This window comes from Chaetodon auriga, chromosome 1 (genome assembly GCF_051107435.1).
Source record: "Chaetodon auriga isolate fChaAug3 chromosome 1, fChaAug3.hap1, whole genome shotgun sequence".
Lineage (NCBI taxonomy): Eukaryota > Metazoa > Chordata > Actinopteri > Chaetodontiformes > Chaetodontidae > Chaetodon > Chaetodon auriga.
The window spans coordinates 17,317,014-17,344,446 of NC_135074.1; the positions used below are offsets into that span (position 1 = coordinate 17,317,014).

General features: G+C 40.6%; 3 protein-coding genes across 4 annotated transcripts; all 3 read right to left on the reverse strand.

Annotated features, from left to right (window-relative positions):
* Positions 1 to 841: 841 nt before the first annotated feature.
* On the reverse strand, positions 842 to 17,982 carry tcf25 (TCF25 ribosome quality control complex subunit). Its single transcript, XM_076727210.1, has 18 exons — positions 17,626 to 17,982; positions 16,354 to 16,500; positions 16,163 to 16,237; positions 15,753 to 15,865; positions 14,577 to 14,642; positions 14,396 to 14,478; positions 11,083 to 11,213; positions 10,805 to 10,904; positions 9,216 to 9,309; positions 8,990 to 9,082; positions 7,956 to 8,061; positions 7,697 to 7,856; positions 7,437 to 7,524; positions 6,887 to 7,045; positions 6,710 to 6,800; positions 5,760 to 5,839; positions 5,588 to 5,663; positions 842 to 2,856 (listed from the first exon to the last, which is right to left on the reverse strand). Exons 1-18 carry the CDS (start codon positions 17,836 to 17,838, stop codon positions 2,689 to 2,691), a joined length of 2,043 nt encoding a protein of 680 aa, XP_076583325.1. The 5' UTR covers positions 17,839 to 17,982; the 3' UTR covers positions 842 to 2,688.
* A 1,442-nt stretch (positions 17,983 to 19,424) lies between these two features.
* Positions 19,425 to 22,193, reverse strand: cyba (cytochrome b-245, alpha polypeptide). The gene is made up of 6 exons (XM_076727223.1): positions 22,053 to 22,193; positions 21,633 to 21,702; positions 21,042 to 21,116; positions 20,794 to 20,877; positions 20,584 to 20,665; positions 19,425 to 20,338 (listed from the first exon to the last, which is right to left on the reverse strand). Exons 1-6 carry the CDS (start codon positions 22,108 to 22,110, stop codon positions 20,153 to 20,155), a joined length of 555 nt encoding a protein of 184 aa, XP_076583338.1. The 5' UTR covers positions 22,111 to 22,193; the 3' UTR covers positions 19,425 to 20,152.
* A 342-nt stretch (positions 22,194 to 22,535) lies between these two features.
* mvda (mevalonate (diphospho) decarboxylase a) lies at positions 22,536 to 27,272 on the reverse strand. Of its 2 annotated transcripts, XM_076727286.1 has the most exons (10): positions 27,077 to 27,272; positions 26,753 to 26,823; positions 25,905 to 26,019; positions 25,649 to 25,795; positions 25,211 to 25,410; positions 24,891 to 24,965; positions 24,530 to 24,748; positions 23,984 to 24,099; positions 23,643 to 23,751; positions 22,536 to 23,170 (listed from the first exon to the last, which is right to left on the reverse strand). In XM_076727286.1, the coding sequence occupies exons 1-10, from the start codon at positions 27,135 to 27,137 to the stop codon at positions 23,096 to 23,098; spliced, it is 1,188 nt and encodes a 395-aa protein (XP_076583401.1). In that variant the 5' UTR covers positions 27,138 to 27,272; the 3' UTR covers positions 22,536 to 23,095. The 2 variants fall into 2 exon arrangements, with proteins under 2 accessions (XP_076583401.1, XP_076583410.1); XM_076727295.1 differs by lacking the exon at positions 25,649 to 25,795 and having other exon boundaries at positions 22,538 to 23,170; positions 27,077 to 27,255.
* Positions 27,273 to 27,433: the final 161 nt, after the last annotated feature.

Consider the following 27,433-nt stretch of genomic DNA (forward strand, 5'->3'; position numbering starts at 1 on the left):
ATGCCGTGTCATTGGACCACAGGGGAAAAAGACATGGAACTGTTCTTAAGGCTGCAAGAAAAATCAATTTTTCACTTATCAGATATAGAAATGTATTCCAGAATATTTACAGTGTCAGAAATGACTCCACCAATCATAGCTGAATCTGAGCAGCCCCCCCCCAGTGAACAGTTTTTTGCTGCGTAAAAGATGTCCAAGTGTAACTCCCTCTGAAGATAAGCTCAGTGTGCTGACCTGACATGACTGGACAGCGGTGCACAGGAGCGTTTCTGAAAACACACATTTAGGCCTGAAACGAATGATCAATTAGCCGATGACAGATAGTTAATCTACAACTCTGTTCAAAATCAATTAACCATTAAAGTATTCCTCTCTAATAGAAAGACCAAACACTCTCTATTTTTTTTTTTGACCAGATGATTGATCAGATTAATAATCTGCAAATCAATCGATAACACATCTTATTATCTGAAGCCCTCCACACATTTGCACGCGTTGACTTCACACCCTTTTATTTATAGCTAGATTGAAAGTAGTTATTGTTACTGTGATTTTTATTAATTACACAGTACTGGAAAAATTGCTTGTGCAGCAATGGCAGCAACATCGGAGTGGAAAGCCTTTCCACACTGGCGATGGATCACATGAGAAGTTCTGACCGCCTCAGCCATAGCTCCAGGTGAACTCGGAGCAATAAGATCAGTTGACCATGAAGCGCAGTCACGCTGCATTGTCATGCATCTCATTGAGTCACAGAGTTAGTGTATGGACAGCTGCTGTATGTACAGTTTAGAGGGGGATTTGTTCAGTTTCTCCTCACGTGGCTGTGACTGAAATGCCTTAAGGTTGAATATATCTTTAATGACAATCTGCTCAGCTAATTGTGACCGTAGAGCAAAAAGACAGACAACACAAACAAGAGCGCCCACTGGTATACTTATGTGATTTCCTTTTGTGTGAGAGGTTTGACAGGAAGACAAAATGAGCACATCATGAGACAGATTCTTCTTTTTGCCAGATGGAAACCATGCAAGGACTGTCAGGCTGAAACATCTCAGCATCTAATTATGACAAAAAACAGCTACACAGGAGTGAAATGCTGGGAAATAGTGAAACACAAGTGATGTCAAAGTGATGACTACAGCCTCAGATTTTAAGATTTTAAGTGCAGTGAAACAGCATCATAGAGTGAGGTCATGAGTATCTGCAGTGTCTTGCACTGAATATAAACTGATGGACAGAAGCAGACTACTGGAAAAATTTGGGCCATCGGTCCGTACTGTTTCATTGGGTGATGGGGAGCACATAAAGCCAGCTCGAACTGAAGTGTGAGAATCTGCACATCAGAGAAGGCAGAGCAGGAAACCAGCAGGTGCACTGCAGTAATGATAAGACATGCACAAACCAAAAAACAGATGGACTGTCAGACTGCAGTATTCCAATGAAAATGTGACAAACGTCAGAAAAAAAACAACACATAACCAACTTCCTTCTTTTTGGATAAGAATGAGGAACAGATTCTCAATAAAGTGATAGCTTTGATTTAGTGAATGCTGAAATCAGCAGGAACTAAACGAATGAATGTATCCACGACAGGTCACAACAGAAACAAGATGTCAGTCCCAACAGGATCTGCAGCAACTTTGCTAAAACAATGTGATGCAATGTGCGTCACTGTTTTTACGCTCAAATTAATTCATATGTTTTATGTGTTTGTTTGTCCCCTTTCTGGAGTATCTTGCCATGTTTTTCAACTTTTTAGCAAACTATGTGGTAGGAAGCACCGAGGTCTGAGGAGCACATAAACAGAGCTGCAATTTATGAAAGAGCTTTGCTAATTTATGCTTTCATTTAATATTTTATTTCTCCATCAGAGTAAACTCTGTACAAGATGATTATGGTGACAGCATCCCTTCAAAAAAGGCTTCACTGAAAAACTCAACCTAAGATCCTCTCACCGGTTGGCTGGGTGTATCTCAGCAGCCGGTCAAAAACGAACAAAAGTCTGTTTCTTTGAAGATGCTTGAAAATCGAAATGGGGCAAAACTATCTGAACTTTTCCAACACACAATCCCAACAAAAGAGGTTAATATTTGCAAAAATGGATTTAACAGATTAAAAGCGCCCATCTGTTTCAGGTATTAACGATACATGTTAATGTAGAAGAGGGATTCTGTGGTGGTCTGCATTAACGCTGCCAAACTAAGTTTTGAATTTGTGGTCTGGAACTTTCACTCCACACGTTCTTATTTCATAAAGCAGCGGCCCACCGTCTGTGAACATGAAAAACTCTCTGAAACCAGAGGATGAATGTCGAAGACAGCCCCTGAAAGTAACTGGGAAAGTAACTGGAGACGTTGGAAAGTATTATAAATAACACTCTACTTTACAGACACAAGAGGCTCAACTGACCAGTGTGTGCTCTGACTCTGGAGTGAGGTTCTCCATGATTGGCCCAGAGTGTGTTTATTTTTTTAATCAATGCCACTCAGGCTCCTCCTTTCATTTTAGTACTCTAAAACGGTGACAATTAAAAAAAACTATTGTCCCACTCCATCTGTTGTGAATTATTATAAACACCATTAAATATTTTCATTTTTCTTGACATCATTACATTTATTACGTTTCTGTGTTTGATTCCTCTTCATCCTCACACTTAAAATTCCACCGCTGTGTCGTTCCCCTCTCTCAGTCCCATTCCTCCTCGTCCCTGTAGGGGTTGTCATCTCTCGGCGGCTCTTGAAACCTGATGTTTGCCAGCATGTCCCTCATTGCCACCATGAGACGATTCACTTCCTGATTCAGTTCCTGACCAGCTCGAGCCACTTCCATGTCGTCCTCCTGCCTCAGTCCACCCTTAAAAAGAGAAGACAGGTTAGTTAATTTACAAATATCTGGACAGTATTTTCTATGTTAGTCCATTGCTAGTGCCCCTGATGATCATTTTATTATATATTTTATCATTTGTTAAATGTATTTAAGAAAATCCTGCCATTGTTACCAATAGTTCAACAGTCTCAGCTTGCAAGAAACACTTGATTTGAACTTATTAATACTAAATCAGCTCTGGACCTGGATTATTATGATTATTATTGATTCCACTTGATAGGTGCATAAGAAACCACAGATAATTAACACAAAGTACTTTTAGGGTCGTGTCGAGGGTTGTGTCACATAACACAACATTATGCTGTTTTCAGATATGTAACTCCATTTCAACACTAAAAAAGAACACGGCCGGATAACTTCCCCAGTCTTAACTATATTTCTTTTCTCCATATTGTATCTCTTCCTCTCCATCAGTGGATAACATGATCAGGATGGATGGAACTGTCCTGATGCCAACATGCCTTGGGCCCATCTGTTAACATTAAGCATGTATATGGCTGAGCCACAAGCTGTCCAGTGTGTGGGTGTACCTGATATATATATCTTAAAGTGGCTGCAGTTGGTTTGTTCGGCACACTGACATCAGACTAAAATACTAACGATGTAACTGCAAACATTGAAGTCTCTCTGTAAATATGTAGAGAGATAAGCATATGCTTTCTTTGTGTCACATTTCTGATGACCTGGGCACAAACACTGTTCCATGTTGAACAGTCATACCCTCGGAAAATTGTGATGCCACCTTCCACCATCCAGACTTCTTCTGTGCTTGATCTGGCCCCAGTAACATCCTTTAACAGCACCTCGTAGCCTTTGGATCCTTATATAATTCACTAATCCTCTATTAATCCCACAGTGGGAAATTTGTAGTGTCACAGCAGCAAAGGGGATCGTGCAATAGTAAGAAGCATCAGTGAAAAAGAAACAGACGATACATAAATAAACATTATAAGTGAAACAATAAACAATGTAACAATATGATATGTAAAACAACACATTCTAAAATAAAATATATAATATAAAACCTTCTAATATGTTTTTATACTGGGAAAATCTGCTAAAGTCATAAAGACATATTTATGTCTCTCTGGTCATAATGTCCTGTGAAATAACTTTCAGATACTACACGCAGCAGCTTTTATGACACACATTAAAAGGTGGAGATTTCTTGTCCATAAACAATTTCTGTTTATATTCAGAGTTACTCAACTCATCATCTGCTTGCTTGCCGTTGAACAAACATAATGAATGTGTTGTCTTTGAGTGTCTTGTCTCGTATGAGGGTTTTCTGACCTGCCACCTCTATGATTCAGCTATGTTTAAGTTTAGGTTTTAGCAACTAAAACCATTCGGTTAAAGCCGGGGAAAGATCACCTTTCTGCAGCCGGCACAACATTTACACTCATTTGACTTCAAATCCTTTTACCTGCACAGACGCCTATAGTTTCTGTCATTGAAATGAACACATCAGGTTCCACTAGAGGACTCACTGTCCTCCTCTGTGAGTGCTGCCACATGGTTTTACTGTGAATTTGTCCTCTTTTACACAATCTCAGCCATACAAAAGTCCATTCTGATGGAACAAGGGCTAAGCAAATAATGCTGAGTAAATTGAGTGGAAGGAGAAAACACTCATTTGTTGCTGAGGATAATATGGACTAAGGATGTCTGCTACAACTACTCTAAATGGGAGTACAGGACATGGACTCCCTTTTAGAGTCTTCAGGAATGGATGAACCAACCCCACCAATCAATACTGGGTTATGTAAAAAAGTGACTTGAGAGACTGTAGATTGGATTTTTACAACTAAACTGTGGCTGCTTGACATAATGTCATCATGCTGACGTTTTTACTTATAGCAAAACCACCCACAACTTAAAGTGACCAATATTGCTGATACTTAAAAGAATTTCAAATCTAATTCTTTTGTTTAATTGAGTTTACAATTTAATTGAGTGAATTTCTACTATTAAAACTAAAACACAGCTCTTTACCAAAAGATCTCAAACAATTTCCTGAGAGCCAAGAGTCCACGAGGATGGTCACTGGAAGCCACAGCCTCTGAAGTCTGTGTCTGTCAGTTTCATCTTCAAAAAAACATTCCCAACTGAAACACAGGCTGCGGGACTCGCTGCACAGGGTGTCCGTTTTGGATTGTACAATTCATGTAAGTCACATGAGTTGGAATGAATTGTTAAAATGGTTCAATGATTGAAGTGTTACCAGAAAACGGGAAAGTTCCAAGATAAGGCTATTAGGAAAGAAACTGCAAAGCCAAGACCACAAACATCTTCATGAATGTTGTTACTGTTCTGTTGTTCTTCAGTGACACACAGGAAAATGGTGACCAGTATCAACTGTTATATGGTCATATGCTTTCTTTACTATTCAGCTATCACCCCCTTAGGCTAGCCATGACTCTTTGGAAGAAATATTCCATCAGTCAAGGATGCGGTTAACATGGTTTCTCAGATATTTTAGCAGCTCAGATGTCTTGAATGGCCCTTGAGGGTCCGGCTGCAAAATCGGTACATCAAGTAATGATTCAATGTTGTATTCATAGGAGATAACTGTATTGTGTGTCTTTCCATTAATCTATTAATCTCACAACTTTATTTATTTTTTTGCCCAAAGCACTGTACAGCCCCTGACCAATTCATTATTCCAGACCTATCTTCTCTGATCCACACATCTCACCTGGAGGTTGAAGTTTGGCAGCAATGATCGGAAAAACAGCGACAACGTACTCTCATTGGATGCACCAACGTGCTGCCTATAAGCAGACACAAACACATACACACAGAAATCTCATCAAAATGTCAAAGCAAATTGATGATTCATGTGCACAGGTGTATGAGTCCTCCACTACCTCTCTGGTCGGGTATACGATATCACAGAGTCCAGTGGAGGCAGAGGGTCAAAGCCCATCACGGGAAGACTGGTCACCTCCTGAGGGTATCAAACAAATAAGCAAGATTAGAGTCACTTGCTCAGAGACACATGAATACTCCAGAGGTGATCAGCATTCTACTGATGAAGCCAGACGGGGAACCAAGTTACCAAGTTCCATCAACTTTGTTGTCCCAACAATCACAAACAAGAGGCTCTGAGAGGATCTTCTGAATGACACAGATCATATGGTTGTCTGAAGGTCTGTCATTCAGTATCTGTTATATACTGGTAGTAAATTACATTTTTTGTTGGTGTTCCTTTGGGCATTTTGCCTTGTGTGACCATAATTATCATAAAAGACAAAATTTGGCTGCAAATGATGGGTGACTAAGCACACAAGCCAGACAGTTAATTACATTTACAAGGGACGTGTTCCTAATGCCAGTGTAGGAGGCTGATCCAGGGCTGGTGACCTATGTGAGGTGGAGCACAGCAGGAGTCCGTTACAGTTAAAAATTACATTGGCAATGTTTTGCATGTGGAAAAAAACTGACAACAAAACTGGCTTTTTTCAAACTGTCAGTGGTTCTGGATTTTTGGTATAAATATACAAAAAACTAAGACAAACCACACATGCTTACACTTACGGAGGACTGTGAATGGACTACATGAGCAACACTGTCATCTTAAGTTCGAGCCACAGATTGATAGTGTGAAATCTGAGTTATAATATGTACACTGTGTCATGTTAATTTCCATGTGGGACCTCAGGGACTGAGAGGCCACATGCTTCTTGTAGGGTGATGAATTCATTTAACTCCTCTGGCTTGTGAAAATATTTCTTTACACCTCTCATGTCTGTTGGTGAGTGGACTGAGGGCATATTGTGGATACAGTGAACTGTGTTAAAGTGTGGTCGTTTCTCACTAGAGGCAGACTTGAGGTGGCGTCTTTGATCTCCGAGAGGAGGACGTGACGATGGATGTTCCTTGGTGCACTCTGGTACCTCTGCTTTCTCCTGAAACACGGTGATGAAAGGATGTTCATGTATGGAGCATAACTGCACAGGACCACGGGCAGCAGAGCAGCTTGCTGAGATCTTACTTGTTTTGGCAGTCCTCCACCACAGGGTCTTTGGCATCAACTCTACGCAGCACCTCTTTCACAGACTCTTCCAACCACAGCATTACTGCTGCCTCTCTCCACATGATGCAAGTCCTTCCAACAAACAGTGCAGTCAGTTCAGCCAGGGCTGGGGGCTGCCTAGAGCCACAAGGGAGGATGAGGACAGAGAGATTTAGAGCAGGAGTATGAAGTACAACCTTGATTCTAAAAAAGTTGGGTTGTTGTGTAAAACAACTAAAACAGAATGTGATAATTTGATAACCCTTTTTGACATTTACTCAATACTCAATATATTTTATGTCTGATCTCATGCAGAAAAGTGTGTGAAGCAGCTACACTCTGTGATATCATCAACATGCCCACTCGCTCGCTGTGTAGCAGCACATACACTGTGAATGACACTGTGTAAATAGAGCTTAAGCGATAGCTGTGGAAATGGTATTGCCAAATCTCTACTCGTTGACACATTTCTACTGTCACATAGCACAGACCGCCATATTGCCCAGCCCTAAAAGGGGGCATACATTACCCTATCTGACTCTTTGGGCCAAAGAAGGCATGTGCAGTGACTGTGGCATCTGGCTGGACAGTACACAGATCCAGTAGAGGCATCAAAACTGCGGAAAACACATTTACAGCAACATAAGTATGTGAAAATACACGTTGACAACTTCTTTGATGTGAAAGGCAATTATTCCCTTCTATAGTCAAGACATAAACAATGTGAAGAAGTGACTGAGGGGCACGCATATCTAGATATTCATTTAGTGGTAGCGGTTCATTTCTAACCTCCAGGGAACATGATGAGAGCGTTCTGCAGCATCAGGTCAGCTTTGTGTCTTTGTTTGTCACTTTCCTCAGGATCCATATCTTCCTGCTGGCTGAGATGGAAATGGCAGAGTGCAGTGGAGAACGCAAAGTTTGGCAGCTGGGACAGATTTCTGTGCTCCTGAAATGCAAAAACAAACCATTTCTGCATCAGACAAAAAGTTAACACAAAAACACACAAACATGTATGGAGGCATTTGCACATGGAAGCATACTTTACCTCCCAGTCCTGGTATAACTGGAGGAGAGGCTGGTACTCTCTGGAACGCAGCATCAGGAAATCAATAAGCAGCAGCATGCAAAGAGGGTCAGAGTCTGGGTCCAAACTGATAAAAGGGGGGCAGACAAGACCACAAGCAAATTATTATTACAAGCACTTGACCAAAACAAAGGAACAACCCAATATCTGAACCCAAGTACACTTAAAAGTCATCCCACACTGCAGGGTGGGACATGAGAAACAAACTCTCAACTTGGAGGAAACACTGTTCTGCTCATAAAATGCAGTCTTAGCTGACATTTAGCTGGAATTCATGTTCCCCACTTTGGTGTGAAATAAATAAGACACAAATAAACATCAGTATCAAGTACCTTCAAAATCCACCTCAATGCATTTAATGCTATCTGAGCATGCATGAGGAAATACTGTTTGTATCAATCATGTTGGCATTTTAAGCTGACACTGATTTAATCACTGCTGGTTGGAGGGAGGCAGCTGTCAGCTTTTATTCCCACACTGCTGCTTTGCAAAAGGAACAGAACATACAGTAGCTGTCATAAAGTCAGGAAGCCAGAGTTTGATGAAAATGGGAGATAAGAAATTGACCATAATATGGGTAAGCTGTAAAGCTCAAGTTATGTCAGACTGGTAGCAGCCACGTGTGGGAACAGCCCTCTTAGGAATATCTACTGAGTCTGATGACTGCTGTTAGTGGTTACTTTGTTCAGGGAAATAAGAGTTCTTTTTGTTTAGCTAGAAAGTCATGTGATTATATGCAATACTTCTTAGTGTGATGTAAAATAAAGAATGGCGAGTAAACTGCTACTTTCCTTCTTTCGGGTCTGAGATAACGGGACCAGAGTAGATATGTTAGTCATAAAGAGAGCAGGGCTGTGATGACTGGAACAGAGGTAAAAGCTACATTATTGGTCATCCTTTACATGGCGAAGCGTGTGTCTCTCCAGCATATCTCTGTAAACATAACTGCCTCTCTTTCACTCTATAGCTGGTCCTTCGAGCCCTTCCCTTCGTACCTCAGGATCAGTTTGCAGTATTCCAAAGCGGTCCGTGGGCATCCCCTCTTCTCCAGGAACATCATGTGCTTATAAAGAGCCAGATAAAATGCCCTGTAAACAGAGGCCATTGAACCATTGAACTGCTGAGTCCTTCAAATATGCATTAGGTTACAAATGATCATTTAGGATCCCACTGAAGACTGACAAAAGGAAAAAAAAAAAAAAGGAAAAAGAAACAACCAACCTGTTCTCTGGTCTCAGATAATCAAGTCTGCTGGTACCTGAGGTTAGACTGAACAAAGGGTGAAAAGCGCACTCAAAGCTGTACAAGGCCCTCTCTGGAAAAAACAAAACAAAAAAACATATTTATTTCATTACATTTTCACTGAAGCATCAGCAAACTGGGTATCTCAAAATGTACGGAAAGCAGTCATAAATACAGCTATTGATATGTGGCGAGCGCTGGACTGTGTCAGTAACATCAAAAGGCCCAGAGTTCAACTGATGTCGAGTTATTACACTTTCAGGGAATAAGACAAGTGCTCTTTGGTGAACAATCCCTCTGGTCTTTTACACAAACTTTGCTATCCAGCTGAGGAGCAGGCGTGTGATCATAAACCTCGTATTGTCCTCTGCATGGAGCATGAACTTTGATGGTTTAACAATGGCTGTTTTGTTGACAAAAGCAAATTGATAAAGAGTGTTAAAACAACTATTACTGATCTTAATAATGTGAAAAAAATAAATGAAATCATCAGCGATTTGACAACAGCTCTTTTTGCATCTTAGAGTAATATCTTGAGTCATCCTAACAAGTAAACACTATATCTATATACTATATATATATATATATTCAATACTATACTATATAGAACCACACACCACTGTGTCCACAGTCTGCTTTGCTTCACACTAATCTATGCAAAGTGCATATAACCAATATCTGAGATCATTATTACGAGAGGAGTTTGGATGCTAGTGTTGTATCGTTTACCAACAAACAAGAAAAAATTTTAAATAAAAGATTTTTGTACGTGTCTGATATTTTGTACTACTACAGTTTTGAGCAAATTAAGTGACAAATTAATATTAACAAATGCACAGTATATGCCTGGTCCTCTTAGCCATGATGGAAAACAGACTTGGACTGAAAAAACTTACTAATGTCTGAGGACGGACTGTCTTATTTCATATCCATGCCAAAATCGGGTGTTGAGAACAGCAGAAAACAGAGGAAGCTTGTGCACTAAGTGGACTCTTTTTGAGGAAAGGGAAAAACTCTGCATTCAGCTCAGAACAGTAACTTGTAAGTGTAATATTTGCTAAAAATTTAAAGATGTAGGAAGAAATCATTGTCATGCAGATACTGGTTAGTATGCCTTTCAGCTTCATTAATGAGGAATGTTAATAATACAGAATAATGCTCTTAAAGGTCCAGTGTGTAGGATTTAGGGGGATCTAGTGGCAGAATACGGCAGAAATGGAACGTAATATTCATAAGCATGTTTTCATTAGTGTGAATTAACCTGAATAATACTATAATAAGACTTGCTGTGATTTGTTGCCTTAGAATGAACTCTTTATATCTACCATAGGTTCACCTACACGCTTGGAAGGGCAGAGTGAGGTAAGAGGTCTTCAGCTGCCATCAGCAACCTCTCTGCTAGACGCTACTAAATCCTACACACCTGGTGAAACATAGCAGATCCCTGTGAGTGTGATTCTAAAAATACTGATTAGGCAAGTGGGTCATGACGGAGCCCTGAACACATGTACAGTCATGTCTCTGGTTTAGATTTGTTGCAACTTATGGAAGGAGTTGTTGATCCTCACCAATGAGGTCCCTGGCCATCTCCTGATCCTCCTGTATGCGGCAGACATCAGAGAGCTGCAGCAAGGAATCAATGTGGTAGGGATTAAGCTGTAACAGGGCCTGGAAAGGACAAAGACGGACAAAGACTTAAAGCCAGAATGCAGAAAATGCTGGACTGATTGATAATTTAGTTTGGTTAATGTGGTAAAACATGCGGTAAGTTTCAGCACAGTCTCGGTCTTGTACAGCTTGAATGAGGATATGTTGATGCAGTTGACAACAAAGTGCTATTTTTTACCACAATGTTATTGGGATCCATGGACTCGACGGCATCCAGGAACTTGAACTGTACTTGTTGATAGTCCCGGCTGTGCTCAAAGGTGAAGTACTGAATGCCATCCTTTGACTGCAGTAAGGTCATTGAGACTCCTGTGGAGATTTCAGGCAGATTTAAGAAGAAGAACAAAGAGAGACACAATGGGCTGTTTCAAGGTGAAGATATACTTAATTTGCGTTCATAAAAGCGAACAAGCAAGAGTAGGTGAGAGAAGAGATACTTGTGGTAGCTGTCCACGTAGCCACCTGCGTTGAGCGAAACAGCTATATTAATTCTGAGGCTGTCTAAAGTTTAGTTTCCCGTACTAACATCAAAATCTGAAAATCCTGACATGATCATTCATCCCTTGTACCTGTAGCCACTGTTGCTGTGTGGTGGAGATTTGTTTTCAGCAAGAAAACACATTGCTTTCATTAATTTCAGGTCAACACAGACAGGCCGCTTACCGAATAAACGCCTCATCATGTGTTTCACTGTGTTTGTGTCCAGCACAGACTTCTCAGCTGCAGCTGCTGAGTGCACTGAGCTAACACTAACGCTAGCTAATGTCAGCTTTTACCATGGCAGACTGTCTAACGTCGAGTGCTGTGGGTTTTTGGCAAGCGCTCGTTTCTTGCACAAATTTCCCAAGTAGAGATAAAATAAGTGATGATGCTTCAAATTGTTCAGTTTTATTTACACAACACAGAGAGTGTGAGCTCCATGGGCTGTGACTGGCATCAGATGATGATGTTGTTAGCTGTTTCCTGAACACACAGAGAGCCTGGAAGGGTGTGTTTTTCATTCCCCTCCTTACCAAATTTGTAGAATCTCACTATTCAAGATGTCATTTGAATCAGGCAGACGGACGATGATGATGAAGGTTGGATTAAAATGTTTCTATCAACCTAAGGTCTTATATTGTAAGAGAGTAAATGCTGCAATACAAGGGCATTATGATCTCTCTCTCAAGGTTTTATCAATTTATATTCACTGAATTGTTATCGTAAATATGGTATTATGGGAAAAAAAGAGTCATTTTCATTTTTGGTTACTGGGCCAGTGAAAACATACAAGGGTCCAGGAAAACTGATCCACTGGACAAGTGGGACAGCGAGGGAAAAAATGTTATATTGGATATTGACTTACATATCATGTCTGAAATCACAGTAAAAGTCTGATAAATCACATCACATTGCCCTCATATGAAATGTGAATAACAATCACTGAATAGAGAATTTATTTCAAAATAGAAAATGTTCCACTTCATAATGTATTGTAGTCTATTCACCAGGTGCGGCAGGGGTCCTCCATTACATCTGTCCAAGGGCCAGAATTTTTCTAAGCAGACACAGTGGGAGCCGGATTTTCAAATGAAATTAAACTACTAATAATTCAAATTAAATTCAAATTACATTCATTTATGTCTAAATAGCCTATTATTGTTCAACTCCCCATGAATGAGTCCTTATCTCAGATAAAAACTCCTCTTTGAGATCCCAGGAAGCAAACTTTCTCAGTTTGAGACTCAAAACTGAGTATCAGTATCAGAAGCTTGTGGCCCGGGTGTGACCCACGTGTCACTAGCTGAAGGACTTTGAGAAGCCCTGCTCTGAACAGTCTTGTGTTTACTAAGTGGTGAATCTCCCTCCATCCTCGCTTGTGAACGACTGAGCCTTTCCAGGATGTCCCTTTCATACCCAATCATGAAACTATCACCTGTTACCAATGAACCTGTTTACCTGTGGAATGTTCCAAACAGGTGTTTTGGACAGCGTCCCAACTTTTTGGAATCAGGGTTGTAGCGAGGATGCGTTACTACCTTACTTAGGTTGATGTTTGTGGGAAAAATGAAATCCAATCCACTGCATGAATGGAGGGATTACACAATATATCAATGGTGACTTTCAGTATGAACACAATGAGGCAGTCTTTCTGATGACGTCAGTATAACAAATAGCAACATTCACATGATTTCACTCTGGCCAAATATAAGAATATATATTGCTACTGAGGTAGTTTGACCATTGATGAGATGATCATGCTTCTGACTCTAAGGTGCAGAACCATCTAAAAGCACCAAAGGCTGTTGTGCCTGTCTATTTGAATTATGTTTAATAAAATCAGAAGAAAAAAAGATGTTTACATTGCTTGCTGTGTGAGAGGCTTAACTCCAATATTATAACTCAACTAAATGCGCCCATAAAATATCATAGTGAAATGGAAAAAGGCCTGTAGAGACACAGAAGAAGATAGCAGAGAAATCATTGTGACGAAACTAACTTGTGTCTGTTTTTGGTGCATGAATCTTGGCCCACTGGGCCACCCTGACACCCATAATGTTTCCATTTTTAATCAACATATCAGTGGGGTCAAGGTAATTCATATTGGACATATTTTTAACTGTATTATTCAACACTTTGGTGCTATATTATCAATAAAAGGCAGTGTTTAAAACTGGTTTTGTGAAGGTTTGCCAGTGTACCTGATTGCTGCACTTGTCCTTTAGTATGTGGCTTTCGGCCATCATCCAATCATCTTGCATGTGTTTTACGGGCAACTTTATAAAAAACACTGCTGACGAAGAAAGTCAACAGAGCAGACAAACAAGAAGAGAGAAACAGAAAGAGGTGGGGCAGGGCAGGCCAGTGTGTGTGCAGAAAGGCAAACTGATGATGGCCCGAAAAAAAGAAGAAAATGATCAATAAGTGAGCCAGGGCCCCCCGATGATGCATGCTACATTTTTCTATAGCAGCTCTGTTCAAGTGACACATTAAAGCCTGTCAGTGACCTTCAGACCTAGTATATAAAGCAGTGCTGACTTAAAGAAAAACTTGCATCTATCAGAATTTTAAAGATGGATTATGTTTCCAACAGCAAAGTCACCATCTTGTTGCCTTCACTGGTTCGGTTGGTTAGGTGTAAGCATAAGGAATGAGGCTGGTTAGGGTCAATCAGGGTCAGGGAACGGTGCTTCATGCAATTCCAATCCCAGGATTTTTTTTTTTTTTGTAAATCACAGTGTGATCAAAGCACCCAAGATGCATCTGATCACAAGAGAGGTCATTTATTCCTAATTCTAAGAATCTTCTTCTTCTCAAGAACACAGTCCTTCATGAGGGCTATGAAAAACTGTAATCACATTGAAAAGTAAGGAGTTACTAAAGCTGTCAGAAAAATGTAGTGTAAAGCTGCGTGCAATCGAAATACTCAAGTTAAGTACAGGCACCTTGCATGTGTACTTTCCACCACTGGGTACAAGCTATAATTCAGATGACCGTAAGGAAAAGCCTACCTGGGCGGCTAAAGCGAGGCCAGCTCTCCTTAGGATTGGTCATCCAGGTGCTACGGTGAAACTGTCTGTTTCTCTGACGAGGTCTGCCAAAACAAGACGAAAGAAATGAGCACAAGAATATACTGTGTACACACAGAGAGCACGAGCCATTTAAACCCAAACATCTTCCTCGTCTTTTTACCTTTGATCCCCTTGAACAGCTCGAGCACCAAAATATCTTTTCAGCTCCGTCTCTGGGTTGAGATTCCTAATGAATTGACAAAGAAAAAGTCTTTCAACTCATGACAGGCCAGCTGAGGAAACAGATTCAAAGGGAAACATGGGGGCTGTTTGATTTAGATATAGTCTCAACAACACAAACATTAAACAAACAAATAAAGCGTTAATGATAATAACCTGATAATTATTTTGCTGTGATTTTCAAGAGGAAATGTTGACAAGTCGACTAATAACCGTACTAAACAATATGGAAGGCCAGTTGAAGTAGTTAAGTAATCGCACAAGTGAGACACCCAATCTAAACCACACAGTTTATGATTGTTGTGTACAGAGACAAAACAAATGATATAACTGAATTATGTCTTGCCTGTTTTCAAGTGAGCAAAGTCAACTTTTATGCATTCAACTGTGTCTTCAGTCAAGGAACAAAAACTGTAGCCGATAAGGTTAACATGGAGGTTATATGAATAGTACATAAACATCTTAGTGGTTGTTAATCGAGCGCATGTTATAGACACTCCATCAATGACATAATGGCGGCTCAGAGTTTGCACATATAGATGGGGCCATCCGTTTTACCAGCAGGTGAGTTAACTGCTTCCCATGCATCAGTGTGGCAGCACTGCTGAAAACAGCAGCCCACATGAAATCACGTGCTTTGCCTTCGACGGTGAATTGAAATGGCCTGGTCCGGCATCGCTGGTTGTGTGGTCAGATGTGCAGTATGTTTCAACAGTTTTGAACCAGTGTTTCTTCACTGTAGTGAGCCCTTTCAGATACACAGCCTCCAAATAGTTTGCCTTTGTTGTATGAGCCAAGCGCCACCATGTGTTGGGAATTTGGAATCACACACATAGGTTTGACCATGCTGAGTGAGGTCACTCACTCGCTGTACTACGGCCAGCAGTCATTCAAGTCGTCAGGTCATCTGTGCACTGATTAAGAGCTTTTAATGACATGACTTCATTAAAGATAGTCATGTATACCTAATTATATATATTATATATAACTAATTGGAATAATACAGTAAACTAGAAACCACAGTGTTGTATGCATGTAAATGTAGAAATTAATACTTCTGTACCCACCCGAGTCAGGTTTTTCATTTAGTCTACATGAGTGACAGTGGTCTCCTCACCTGTGCTCCACATGCAGCACAGATCTTCTGTCAGAGCCTCCACAATCCTCATTTTGCAAACTCAGACCATTGGACTGCTCCAGGTTCTCCAGCAATAAATCAATGTTATCATCCTGAAAGATGTTCAAAAAAGATCATAAAAAAGAAAAAAAAAAACTGATGAAAGTGAGACAACAGTTAACTGTTGTTCACTTTCGTATATTGTGTGTGTGTAGTTGCTGGTAATGAGCAATGATTTCAAGACATTAACGATCAGTCAAATTAATTGCATTATATATTATGAATGAAAAAAATACAAATAAATATTAATCATTAATTCTTAGACTATACTGTGGATTATCATTTGTCATATTATAGTTTTACTACTGTCTTGTCAGGGCCGACACAGACTGCCCGCTCAACACTTTTACCTGTCCACCCTCTGATGCTACTTTTGTCTTCTTCTTCTTCTTCTTCTTTTTTCGGACTCTGTCTCCGGTCAAAGACTGTTAATAGAGATGACAGTTTATCATATGTAAAGATGCACAGTCAGATCAGCAGAGCGGGTCAAATCAAAGGATCACAGAAAGACTCCCTTCTCACATTGTTTTATATTTAGTACCTTTGTAGACGCCTCCTCATCCTTTTGTTCTGGTTCCTCAACATCTCTGTTATCATTCTTTTCCTCGCCACTTGTTTTGTTTCCACCTGGTTTCTCTGCCTCTTCATCGGGTGAGATTTTCTCTGCCTCATTGTCTGCATCACCGATCTAGTGACAATGTGAAATTGGCAAGAAACTGTGTTTGGTAAAGTGGTGCTGAAAGTGAGTAAAAAACAAAACAAAAACAAAACAAAAAACACAAATACAAACAAAACACAAACACATTGTCCAACATAAAGATAACTACATACTACAACTACACATATTTCCTGAAATCCTATCATGGCAATAATTCAACACTATCCACTACTCATGGACAAGAGGTGTGTGTGTTGTACAACAATATGAATCCGAGGTCCAGCTTGTGGACGGTTTGTGCCATGAATAAACTAGAGCTCAGATTTAAGGTCGTTATTTATCTGACCTTTTAACTGGTTGGTGTAAACTGCATTAAATGATCTTAAGATGCCAATGACACTGTCATAACTATTAATATTAACTTGAACAAGTGAGAAACGTATTTTACATAAGTCATGCATTCACTCATTCAGTCAGTCAAGCATTATGATCTTAAAGTCAAGTCATAAAGCAGATGTTAGCCTGACATAATGATATGACGTCTTGCTTTATGCTGATTTTTTGATCCTTGACACAAAGCAAATCTCATTTCATGACTGTTCATATCATTTGTATATCTTAAAATGTTATCACAAGTCTTCTGTACACTTTACATTCATGTATTACTGCATTCCTGACATCACCTTTATCAAAGGCTAGGCCTGTACAAATCCACAACCAACCTGACTTTATGAGTTTTTAACATTCACATCCAAATTTGTCCAACATTTGAACAATAACTCATGGACACTTGTCTCAACTCCAATCTATGTGTCTCCATTTTGGGTCATTTTAAGAAAACAATTTAAAGACTAGTCAACATGCCTGTTGTACACTTCACTGGACCTTTACGGGTGTCTTCTTAATACTGGTCATTTAGACAACTTCCCAGAGATTTCCCAAAGCGATAGACACATTGTCAGCTAACTTAACCCTAAATATAATGTACCTGAGTTTAGTGAAATAAGCTAAGAAATGAGCTAACGTCACACGGCTAGTCTGTGTTAGCAAGGCTTATCAACAGCTCGCTCTAACAGCACATTTACGGGGAGGAAACACATGCTGACGTTGCGTTAGGAGTAATATACAAGTTGGGACATTACACCGTCACCTTACCAATTCGTAAATGTTGCTGAAGTTTTTCTGAGCCTTGTTTTTCTTTGCCTTTCGGCTGTTGGCTTTCGTCGTGGACGGGGGAGAAACGTCCAGCTGCTCCTCTTCACCCGCAGCCTGCTCCTCCGGGCTGTCACCCAAAGTTAGATCCCCGACGTCCAAGGCCTCCTGGCCCCGCTGTTTCCCTCGGAGCCTTCGCAGAGCCCGGGTAGACATTGTCCACTGCTTGTGGGGGGCATACACTTCAATATCCGCTATTAAAATAGTTCCTATTTAGCTGACAGACACAACAAACCACTGCGATGGGGGTCAATTCCATTGGTTTGTTTTTCTTCTTCTTCTACATGTGTCTACGCCTCTGAGTGTATTACTGCCCTCCACAGGAGAGAAGAAGAATCGAGTCAATGACGACTTTTTAACGTTGATTAACTTCACTGCAAGTGCGCCGATGTTGGCCACGTGTCTAATTTTTAACTGTTTTCTCTGGATCCAAATATTAGATTAACCATCAGAATAAGAGACACGACAAAGAAGGAGGAGGAGAAGGAGGAGAAGTAGAGGAAGAAATCACAGACATTTGACAATCTCTTACACAAAGCATCCAATGGTCTCAGGACTGCAGGGTTTGCAGTGTCCAGTTGTTTGATCTTGTAAAATGTACAGACCTACAAACTCCCAGCCTCTGTCTTATTGATTCAATCATATCCCTCTGACGCCATGGCCCACAGATTTGAGACATGAACCAAAGTTTGAATAAAAAGTAATGTCTTCCTTACATCCACTTTTCTGCTTCTCCACTATTTCCTCCTCAATTCCCTCTTTGTCTTTACGTCTTAGTGCTATTCTGCCATAGGGGCACAATATATCCACAGCTTCTTTCTTTAAGTTCTGAGAATGTAATAAATTCCTTTTACCTTTCAGTTACAATGAAGAAGCTGCTGTGTTCATGTTATGTGGACACAGCAGGATATATGATATGTATTTGTTTAATATTTTAAGTTATTGTAAATATGCTATTTCTTTTATCCACTTGATATTGTAAAATAGGGAAATTCTTTTATGAATCTATTATTTTTCAATTCGAACAGCCTTGATGTATGAATGTGCTGTGTAAATTGACTTGTTTTGCGTCACCTTGCCTAAAAAGTTAATGCAATAGACAATGGTCCAAATCCAGTTTGTGGTTCTCTCATTTTGCAGGAGGTGGCAGCATTAACCTGAGTAAGGCTGCCTGAAAAAACCAGGAAGCATTTCAATATTACAGGTAAAAAACAAAGACACTGCAGGAATTTAACTTAGAACTATTCATTAGATTGCATTAAGTGTAATAATTTAAGTACTGTGTATTAATTCAATAATAATTTAATAATTGTATTTTGTTTGACTGTATTCATTACTGTTAATCCAATAGGAACTGTACATTGGCGCTGTGTCTCACATGCCCCACAAACTAAAATGAGGAAGTATCACTGTACCTCTGTTTCCGCAGACTCCAGCTGCTTAATGACAAAAAGAAAACCTTGAGACACGAGAAAAGAATGACACCAACTTGGAGAACTTGTCTGACAACCAGCAGTTCCATCAGATGTACTGCTTATTTTTTTTTTGTTTCCTTCATAAGAAAACAAAGGACTGCAAAACAACAGGGTGAGAAATATTGGAGGGGAGAAAGGGAAATTCTGATGTCTTGAAATTCAGTGTTTGCAAAAGAAGGAAGTTGCAAATGTCATCACTTAAAATAATTTTGCAGAGGAAGCTGGTCAATAAGATGTATGAAAGTATAAACCCTAAACAGATCATGATTCAGGGGCACAGGGGATTTATTTACAAGACATCGAAGTACAGAAATGGATAATATCAGCTGCATACATATGTGCCAACATGTCAATTGAATGCGAGTAAACTGTGCTATCTACTCCTACACTATTGATCAGTTGACTCAGATACACAAACACACAGGGGTTAAGAACAAAGTGTAAATACATAATACAATATATGGTAAGAGCTATGCATGGAAAGACAATGCAGTTAATGCAACACAGCTGAAAATACACGGTGGTTGGAGCAGAAGACAGGTACCGGCTTTATATTTTTTAACACTTTTACATTTATAACAGCGGTAAAAATACCAACATCACCAACAGTCATTTGACTTGACAATATCTGTTTGTGATTTTCACTTAGCAGCTACAGCATTTACATGAAACCCCTCTGATAAGTTTTTGTGTTCAAAAGTAAAATATGACACTCACTTTAGCCTGCCTTCTTAAACTCTCAGTTCTTGCTAAAAAACAAAACCAAAAAAAAAAAAAAAAACACACTTTCTCTGTTTTCAAGATATTCCTCTACAGGTTGAGGTATGAAGGTGTGGACCCAACATGTAGTTCAGTCACAAGCTTCATTAAACTTCAGAAAACTATTCATTTGTTTGGGATCCCAGAATCTGGTGCCGCTCCACTGTGACTCGTTCTGATGGGTTTAACTGATCAGGGATCTCAGGCAGACAGAGGATGGGGCACTGAACGGATTACTAGTTGTCAGTGACAGGTAAGGGGTTATCGTAGGCTGCGCTCTCCAGATCTGCCTGTTTCCTGCGCCCCTCTCCAGGAGGTCTTGGTGGTGGATTCTGAGGAGGATTCTTGATGCTCTCTCCGACTGGCTTTCGGATCTCCTTCACTGGAAGAATAGGCTCCCACTGTTCACCTCGGATAGCTGCCTACAAAGCAAGACAATGGCAAAGTCAACATCAGTAATGGCTGGCTAGTGTGATTGTCAAGCCCCACCCCTGTCTGGCCAGATTTCATAACTGCAGGGTCATGTCACAACAGAGGTACCAGTAATGAAACAATCTCTTCCTTGTCACCATTTCCTTGTTTCCTTGAACCGGCCACTTCCTTCTTCACCTTATCAAGGTTGAAAGTATTACCTGCTATACTTGTGATTTATGTGCTACCAACTTACCACAAGGTAGATGAGGCTAGCAATGCCGAGGCAGACACATCCAAGGACAGTAGCGAGCATAAAACCTCCAGGTACACAGATTCTATGAAAGACAAACAGGGATTCTGAGCACAAAAGACTAATGACAAGTCTTTGTTGAGAAGTCTGACTGTGAATGACAGGAATGCTGTCCAGCAAAGGAAAGTGGATCATACAGTATAATGGACTCACGCAGCATGTAAAAAAGCTCTGACATAGTAGTTCCTTGTCAGCGGCCCAAAGGCTTTTACACACACAGTGAAGCAGTACTGGCCCCTGAGGGAAAAGCAAGAGATTGGAGTGAGCCTCAGTGGCACTCATCACAGAACCTGTTCATCAAAGTACAGCACGTGTGTGTGTGTGTATGTATGTATATATATACACACACACACACACACACACACACACACACATATATATATATAAATGGCATCACTTACGTTCTCTCTACACCTGTGCCCTTAGACCTCTTGCCTCTGGGATATTCAAGCAGACACACAAACACCCCAGCAGCACTGGTTATCTGTCAAGGCTGTTTCATCTTAAAAGTTTCACTAAGTTACATGATAACTACGGAAGGACATTCAAAGCAAATCAAAATAAACATCTGTAACGATGAGCAGGTCCAGTAAGTGAAGAAAATGATGGCTGGACTGATGGCTGTTACTTCTGATATGAAGGAGAATACATGAACAATAAGGCAAGAAAGAAGGCAAAAGGTGGGAAAAACTACTTCTACCATGCTGGGCTTTAAAAATATGATCTGATTCATGTATGCAAACCATTGAGAATTATACATTGGTTGAAGCCTTAATACAACAGAAAATGATTCAAATGATAAACTGATAAAGTAACTACAGGTAGTGGATGAAACTGACTTGAATTTTCTTCTGCACAGACTTTAGCTCTGGTAAATTTCATATTCATGGTAGAAGAGGGACTCTAGATAACTAGATACTGAACATTTTCAGAAAGAGACAACTTAAGGGTCACGTCTTGTTGTTTTAGTGTATGCAGAGTATAAAGGATACACTGCATAAGCAGCAAACTGCCAGCCCCTGAACTGTCCCGCCACCCCCACAATGCCTCCAGTGAGCAGAACTGAAATGAGGAAACAGGAAGATTTTAAACTTACACAAAATACCTTTTACGAGTGCACTCAAAGAGAAAAGACTTGACTCTGAAATTCAGTTTCTTACTTATTGCTTGTTTTTGACGTGTTTATCATTAAAGCAGGCAGTTGATTGAAATAATAAATTAATAAGTAGCATTTACTCAAGCCATAAACTGGAGAAGGCAGCTAAAAAACAAACAAACACACAAAAAACATGATTTCCTGTGAAAACATTTCAGCTGTATTAACCTGCTCCTGTTTGTCAATCAGGCAGTCAGTTCTGATTAATTAATGAAACTGAACGAAGAGTCCCTTCAGAAAAACTTTGCACACTCACTGAGTCCTGAGGCCAGAGCCTGCTCGTTGGCCCACATCGCCCACTCTATTTTCCCCATCGCGTTCACCTGGACAGGCCCTCTGCGCACGGCTGCAACGCTCCACTCTGAGACGCACACCTTCGGATGATCTTCACAAGGAAGCGAATATATTTATTTACGAGGCGCGAGGTGTGTCGATGAGCAGGCTCAGGGGCGGGGCTTGTTCTGTCGTCATTTCCGGTGGGGCAGAACACTCAAACTCTCAGGACAGGTGCTGTGAGACGCGTTTACATTCCAGGTCTGGATCGTTTTTCCGCCTAAGTCACTCTGTATGGACTCCATGTACCAGCCACTGCAAACACGTCCGCTTATTTCCATGAAGTCATGACTTGTTTTTATTTTTTTATAGCACATTTTTTTTTAGTGCTTGCTATGCTAAATATGTCACCCTGAACATACAAATAAGTATGTTCAGAGTGAAGACAAAAGAAGAAGTTATTTTATTGACTAAAATATATTTTATTTAATGTCACAGAATAAAACGGACATAAGTAAAGTATGTACTCCAGGTCTGAAATGATGTTTTCACAGGATAAAAATGACAACATCATTCAAGTGACAGAAATTATAACACCATCCTCCTTAAACACCTCGACACACATGGCAATTCAAAGCCTTGTGGGCCCAAGCTCAGAGAGGTCAGAGAGCACAAGGTCAGCCACAGAGGTGAACTGCATTTATGTTTCAGTGCATTGCTCAAAGGCACACTGGCAGTACTCTTGAGCAAAGCTATCTGTTCAAATACCTCTAAAACAGTATCTACCTGTAGATACGGAGACATGCAGAGAGATATACAAGAACACACAAGAATATGAGTGATTATGAGATGAGAAACCCCAGTAACATCTGATAATTAAAGACATGTGAGCATCCATGGTGGTGAGGAAGATGCCTGTTGTTGATGTGATTTGTAGAAACCTAGTTACATATGATTAATGCTAATCTGATCTCTGCTTTATTATTGCTCAGTGGTGGAACTTCATCTGTTCAGGGTTGCAGGGCATCAATCAGTTTTCTTGGGCAAGCCATCAGATCCAAGTAGATGCTGATCCTCCACAACACAAGGGCCTGGTCCAGCCTTGAACACAAACAAGAAAAGGATATGTTGCTGACTTACACCAAAGAACAGACTTGTCCCCTGTGAGTGTGTCTGTCTTAACATCTAAAAATGCATCTGATTTTAAAGCTTGTTCCAGTAATACGTTAATAAACACTGCTGTTGAATAAATCATTCACAGATCAATTACTCGATTAACTGATAAACTTAATACAACATGCACCACAATTTTCCACTGAAGTCATGCAACACAATGTTTCATAACAGGAAATGTGGTCATATCCACTTGACCTGATAACTGATAAATTACAACTTTCTATTGTACATTATGCAGCCTTAAGACAAACACACCAAGACACAGAAATCAAAAACAGATGACATTGATTTTCAGTTGCTGTTTAAACAGATAAAAGAACTGAGCTAGAGTGACTATATCTGTGTGTGTGTGTGTGTGTGTGTGTGTGTGTGTGTGTGTGTTTGTGTGTGTGTGTACCTTGGTACTAATTATGTAGCTTAGTCCCTTTGGCGTGGACTCTAGACCAATAGCCTGTTTCAGTTCCTCAGAAAGAGCAACACCGTTGACTGGAAGACCCCTAATAAACCTGCAGAATGACAAAACACCAAATGACTCACTCAGAGAGGCTGAAAGACACACCTTAATAAACAACACTGTAAAACAGCTCATTTGGAGCTAACAAACACCCATCTGTCATTGTGTACTTAGGCAGTGTATAGATATTATATTTTTAGATAAATGAATGAGCTTATATATAGGCAGTATTTTGTAGAAGACTTCACATTGAAGCTAAGTAAGTCTGATAACTGTCAACTCACTGTCCTCCGTTGGTCTCTGGGGGGAAGAAATGACGAACCACCTGAACAAACTCAGGAACATGTTGCTGTAGAGTGAAGATCACAGCGTTGGGTCCTGCATCAAATGTGTATGCCACCTAGAGGGAAACAAACAGACTGTGACCGTCCCAGAAAGAGGGAGAGTTTTTCTCTTCCTCTATTTGAAAACCAGCCCAGTTTCACATCTTCATTACACCATCTCAGAAATTCAGCTGCATGACCTGATGCAAGTGTCTAACCCAAGAAAAGAAGAAGCCATGTTTCCATTCTATAGTATTTCATTTCATTTAGCACTGAAAACATACATAAAAACGAAGATGATGTGACTTGTGCAGGGTCTGTGCCAAACAAGCATCTCTATAGCATCACAGCGCTTCATTTTTAATGGTATGTTGTGACACATTTGACCTTTATCAAAAAATCGCAGCTCCTGTGATCTGGATAACATTTCAGGTTAATGATTCAGTCCTACTGCTACACAGACATTTTTCTGCTCTTTCTCAGAAACAGAAGTGTATTGTTGCTCACCCTTGTCTCCCCATAGTGTTTGTTATACCGATGCACCAAACTGATAACCTGTTGAGACACACGGTTGAGGTAGAAGATGGGAGGGTACGTGTCAAGGCAGGTGGCATGGAACTGGTTGCTGTCCTTCATCGTGAGTTCAGCAAATGCAGCAAAGTCCTTTCTTCGGACCGCTTTAATCATCTCTCTCATCCGGCCCGGGACCACAGACTCAGCCCGGTGCTACATACACACACACAACACACACACACACAGAAAAAATTAGCATAGACCCTCTTGTGGGTAATTAGTTATCTTTAAATGCTGTCTAAATACACAACCTCCAACAGTAATGAGTACACAGTTAGTGCATTTAGTGTAGTACCTTTAACAGACAGCTTGTTTGCACACTGGTTTGCATCCCAGAGGTGCTGCCCACAGGCTTCCTCTCAGCACTGACCTGTGACAAAATGCATTAATTACACTTGATAGATGTTTTTTTTTTTTTTTTTTTTTTTTAGTATTTTCAATTAAGCGTGCATTTTGTGTCATGCTGCTTCCTCTATGTGTTACACAAAAAAAAATCAGCTTTTATAGAAGTAAGAAATGAAGTACGTGACCTTTACAACAGTGCACAAATGTGGCAAGACATGACACAATCACATCATTCTGTCAGTCTCTCTCTTAGAGACACAACTGACCCACCACAAGCACAAGGATTCTGAGCTCAGGCCAGTGAGTCTCTGGCTCCACCTGCTGGGCCAGACTGTCCTTGCCATCATCTTTCTGTCCCATGATCCACTGGACGAACCCTCCATACATGCTCCGGCAGGCACTGCCTGAGCCCTGCCGTGCAATGCCGGACAACTCCCCCTCTACACCGAACACCCGGGCCAGAGTGTAAACTGCAACACAGGGTTGAAATAGGGGGTAAGAGGAGAGGAGGCTGGATACAAAGGAAATGTATCAAATATGTGATAGAAGAATGAGCACAAACAGGCAACATAACATAGTTTGAAGTTTGCATTCTAAGCTGAAAAGAAGCGGTTTCAACAAAATTGGTCCTCTGGAGTCATTCGAGTAATTTCAGTCATGCTCTGAAACAAACCTCTGTGGCTCTCTCACACACACACACACACACACCTAGACAGGCGAATCCAGCAGCTGAGGAGGCGAGACCGGCAGCAGTGGGGAAATTGTTAACCGAGCAAATGTGGACTTTGTGAGACAAACTAGTTGAATCCAAAGCAGGGTCCCCGTCATTACGTCTCTTCCTCGCTAATCGTCGAACTAAATACAGAACACAGACAAAAGAAATGACATAGTGGCCTGCACTCTCTCTCAGTTCTTTGCACTTTCTGTTCTTTTCAAGAGGAAAAATAAAGCAGACATGACTCACTCTCTCTCAGACAGGACTGTAGTCTTGGATGGGTTATGTCCTCCTCTTTGCCATTGAGCCATATCCGATCTTCCTGAAATGATCTGCTGGTTGCAACTGTTGTAGTTGTTTTCAACTTCACAGAATAAAGAAGACAAGACACACCTTATCATTAATATAATGCCCAAATTGAAAACTTTAGCCTGAAGATATCTGCACATCATATATGACACCGCTTATGCTAACCATCATCCAGACACAATTCAACAGCAAGGTCTATATTTTCTACAATTACAATCAGGTATTTGTACTACCTCGGAATTTTTCTATTGCATTTGTAAAATAAACTCTTTTTTCACAGACATACTTTCGTCTAACGAAGGGATGCCCAAACTTGGAAGGTCAAAACTGAAACTCAGTGGTGGGCCACTGGGCAAAAGCAAACACCTATTGTACTGTATTGTGTTTTTAAGATGCAAAATGGTTTTAGGATCCCAAGTTCACTTAACTGACAGACTTTCTGCAAAGTGCAAGTCTGCCCATCGTGCTGAGATTATGAACTCTGGGCAGCCCTGTTCTAATGGCAGCTTTGCTATCCATTTGTGCATGGTTTACAAACGGTGTTTACAATGCATGGGATAGCATGAATGAATATAAATCTTTCAAGGCTGACCATCCAAACTGAAACTACCAACACCAACACGCCATGACAAGCACTTTTATTTATAGAGTCTTTATATGATGACAGGAAAACACAGCTGTAGCAGCTCCGGACAGGACAGGAGCAACAACACTTTGAAAAGCTGACTGCTCTCCTACAGACACAACATTCACAGTCTGACCGATGAAAATGCAGTTTACTTACATACCTGGCCTTGGTGCAACGTGACGCTCAAAGATGAGTTTATGGGTAGAATTAATTCTTCATTTCTCTTCCCCCCTGAAAAGTGCGTTTACACACAGCGCATAGCTGAGGTATTATCAGGTCGATACAGTGACACAGTATGAACATGCTCGGCGCTAAATACACTCATTTAATGCCAGAGAGACACGACACATGAGCCACCACACATGAAACACATGAACTGGCGATTAGACATGATTTAGCTTTCTTTAAGTGCCAAAGCTACAGACCTGACAGGTGACTGACGTTAACTTCCACATGGCTAAGAAGAAGTCGAGGTGATACTTACAGTATTTAATGACAGCTATGTTCACAGGAGCGGTGCATGTAACTACGTTTGGCTTCTCCATACTGTCCTCAGACTCTGCTGGATAAGGAAACCAATGTTTGTATTGATGAAACTACCGGAATAATCTGAAATACGATGCACAAACTCCCTCTCCAGCTCAACACTCACCGTTTGGCTAACACTACTCAACCTTTCTGTAGCGTTTCCTCGAGGTCTCTCTCGATTGGCTGGTATTGAACATGTGGCTAACCCCACCGCCAATCAGAGCCGAGACACTTTGATTAAGCAGTGCGAATAGCCAATGAGAGATCATCTGACCACGCTCGTGCGAAAATGGGGCAAGGATAGAGATCATCC

Excerpts from the sequence above, each read along its gene's own strand:
- cyba (XM_076727223.1), bottom strand. The coding sequence starts at position 22,110 with ATGGGGAAAATAGAGTGGGCGATGTGGGCCAACGAGCAGGCTCTGGCC. Across the intron at positions 21,703-22,052 it reads GGCTCTGGCCTCAGGACTCA|TTCTGCTCACTGGAGGCATT; the intron begins GTGAGTGTGCAA and ends TCCTCATTTCAG. Across the intron at positions 20,666-20,793 it reads AGAGCTTTTTTACATGCTGC|AATCTGTGTACCTGGAGGTT; the intron begins GTGAGTCCATTA and ends TGTCTTTCATAG.
- tcf25 (XM_076727210.1), bottom strand. The coding sequence starts at position 17,838 with ATGTCTACCCGGGCTCTGCGAAGGCTCCGAGGGAAACAGCGGGGCCAG. Across the intron at positions 8,062-8,989 it reads TACTGCAAACTGATCCTGAG|TTTGGACCCAGACTCTGACC; the intron begins GTACGAAGGGAA and ends CCCTTTTATCAG. Across the intron at positions 7,525-7,696 it reads TCTCATCATGTTCCCTGGAG|TTTTGATGCCTCTACTGGAT; the intron begins GTTAGAAATGAA and ends TGTTTTCCGCAG.
- mvda (XM_076727286.1), bottom strand. The coding sequence starts at position 27,137 with ATGGAGAAGCCAAACGTAGTTACATGCACCGCTCCTGTGAACATAGCT. Across the intron at positions 25,411-25,648 it reads TGCTGGATTCGCCTGTCTAG|TTTACACTCTGGCCCGGGTG; the intron begins GTGTGTGTGTGT and ends CCTGTGTTGCAG. Across the intron at positions 24,966-25,210 it reads TCAGAATCCTTGTGCTTGTG|GTCAGTGCTGAGAGGAAGCC; the intron begins GTGGGTCAGTTG and ends ATTTTGTCACAG.